Source organism: Eimeria mitis, genomic scaffold (assembly GCF_000499745.2).
Source record: "Eimeria mitis Houghton genomic scaffold, Emh_scaff114, whole genome shotgun sequence".
In the NCBI taxonomy this organism is placed as follows: domain Eukaryota; phylum Apicomplexa; class Conoidasida; order Eucoccidiorida; family Eimeriidae; genus Eimeria; species Eimeria mitis.
This window is the reverse complement of record NW_013567815.1, coordinates 9,594-11,724: the sequence shown is the minus strand read 5'-3', so window position 1 is coordinate 11,724 and position 2,131 is coordinate 9,594. Positions and strand designations below refer to the sequence as shown.

The 2,131-nt window shown below is 55.7% G+C and overlaps 1 protein-coding gene across 1 annotated transcript in view; it reads right to left on the bottom strand.

Moving 5' to 3' along the window:
* Positions 1–1,633: 1,633 nt before the first annotated feature.
* EMH_0084240 (zinc carboxypeptidase, putative) overlaps positions 1,634–2,131 on the bottom strand; it is a gene marked incomplete at both ends in the record, with an annotated part of 8,840 nt that continues 8,342 nt past the window's right edge. Inside the window, one exon of the mRNA XM_013494407.1 lies at positions 1,634–1,861. Within this exon, the coding sequence (XP_013349861.1) occupies positions 1,634–1,861 (228 nt within the window). The remainder of the gene's footprint in view (positions 1,862–2,131) is intronic.

Sequence of the window (2,131 nt, the reverse complement as noted above, 5' to 3'; positions counted from 1 at the left end):
CCTAAACCCTAAACCCTAAACCCTAAACCCTAGAGTGTAGTAGTTGTTGTTTGTTGTAAACCCTAAACCCTAAACCCTAAACCCTCGAGCTGTGGGGGTTTTGTCTTTTATACCCCTCAAACCCTAAACCCTCCATAAACCCTAGCATGCAAACCAAACCCTAAACCCTAAACCCTAGACCCTAGACCGCGCTAAGCAACATACCCTAAACCCTAAACCCTAAACCCTCGACGGGGATAGACAGCCCCCCTTCTGAGCTGCCTATACACCTGAGGCTGCTGTCTCTCTCTCTCTCTCTCTTTGTCTCTCTTCTCTTTCTCCGTCTCTCTTTGTCTTTCTCTATCTATCTTTTTCTCCCTCTCTGTCTGTCTTTGTCTCTCTGTCTCCCTCTGTCTCTTTGTCTCTCTCTGTCTCTGTCTGTCTCTCTCTCTCCCTCTGTCTCCCTCTGTCTCTCTCTGTCTCTGTCTCTCTCTGTCTCTCTCTCCGTCTCTCTCTCTGTCTCTGTCTCTCTCTTTGTCTCTGTCTCTCTGTCTTTGTCTCTATCTCTCTCTGTCTCTCTCTCTGTCTCTCTCTCTCTGTCTCTCTCTCTGTCTCCTTTTATTGTATTGCCTGTCTCTTAATCTGTCTCTGCAGGAGACAAAACAAAAGGCCCTACACTCGGCTGTACCCTCACCAGGGGCCCCCAACACATCAGGGGGCCCCCCAGGCTCATAGGGTACACGGGGGGCCCCCAAAGGGTACCTAGGGGGCCCCCCAGGCTCATAGGGTACGCAGGGGCCCCCCATAGGGTACACAGGGGGCCCCCAAGGCACATAGAGTACACAGGGGGCCCCCAATGCAGCTAGGGTACAGAGGGGGCCCCCGAAGCAGCTAGGGTACAGAGGGGGCCCCCCGTGCCGGCTTGTAAAGACTCGGGTACACACATTGGTAGGGGGGGCCCCCTAGGGGCCCCCAGGGTAGACAGGGTACAGTGGGGGGCCCCCAGGGCCCCAGGGGCCCCCAGGGTAGACAGGGTAAAGTGGGGGGCCCCTAGGGCTCCTCTATATGTTAGAAAGGGTACGGAAGCCTCACTAGCTAAGCCAGGGTACACTGGGGGGCCCCTAGGGCCCCCCACTAAGTTAGATAGGGTACAGCAGGGGGGCCCCCAGGGCCCCTCTATACGCTAGACAGGGTACACTGGGGGGGGCCCCTAGGGCCCCCCACTAAGTTATATAGGGTACAGCAGGGGGGCCCCTGGGGCCCCTTGATACCTCAAGCAGGGTACAGTGGGGGGCCCCCAAAGGATACTGCGGGGGCCCCCAAAACACGGAGCGGAACAAACAAGAGGAGACAGCAGCATGCATGCACTTGGTCCATGCATGCATGCATGCATGCAGCTGAGAGTGTATGCATGCTTCTGCGCATGCATGCATGCATGCATGCATGCATGCAGCTGAAAGTACAGGCATGCATGCATGCATGCAGCTGAGAGTACATGCATGCATGTGTGCATGCATGCAGCTGAGAGTGCATGCATGCATGCATGCATGCATGCATGCATGCACGCCGAGTGGAGGTAAGGGGCGGAGGGAAGTGAACATAAAAAGTAAAAAACAAAAACAAAAAACGCAGCAAACGCTTTCCTGCAGGAGCATCATAATATAAGCAGCAGCAGCTGCTGCTGTTGCTGCTGTTGCTGATGTTGCTGCTGCTGTTGCTGCTGCTGCTGTTGCTGCTGCTGCTGTTGCTGCTGTTGCTGTTGCTGCTGTTGCTGCTGCGGTTGTTGTCCTGCTGGCCTTGCCATAGGAGGAGTTGCACCACTTGCTGCTGCTGCTGCTGCTGCAGTTGCTGCTGCTGCTGCTGCTCCCACAGAATCTAAAGCCTATGAGCAACAGGAGCAGCAGCAGCAGCAGTGCCTACTGCTGCTGCTGCTGCTGCTGCTGCTGCAGAGAGAGGAGAAAAAAGAAAAACAAAAAAACAAATAAATATAAGCGGGGTCATTGCTGCTGCTGGCCTTCATAACGCATGCGGCCTCTTCTCGATCGCACCCGCGTCCTACCTGCAGCAGCAGCAGCAGCAGCAGCAGCAGCAGCAGCAAGAGCAGCAGCAGCACGAGCAGCAGCAGCAGCAGCAGCAGCAGCAGCAACAGCAA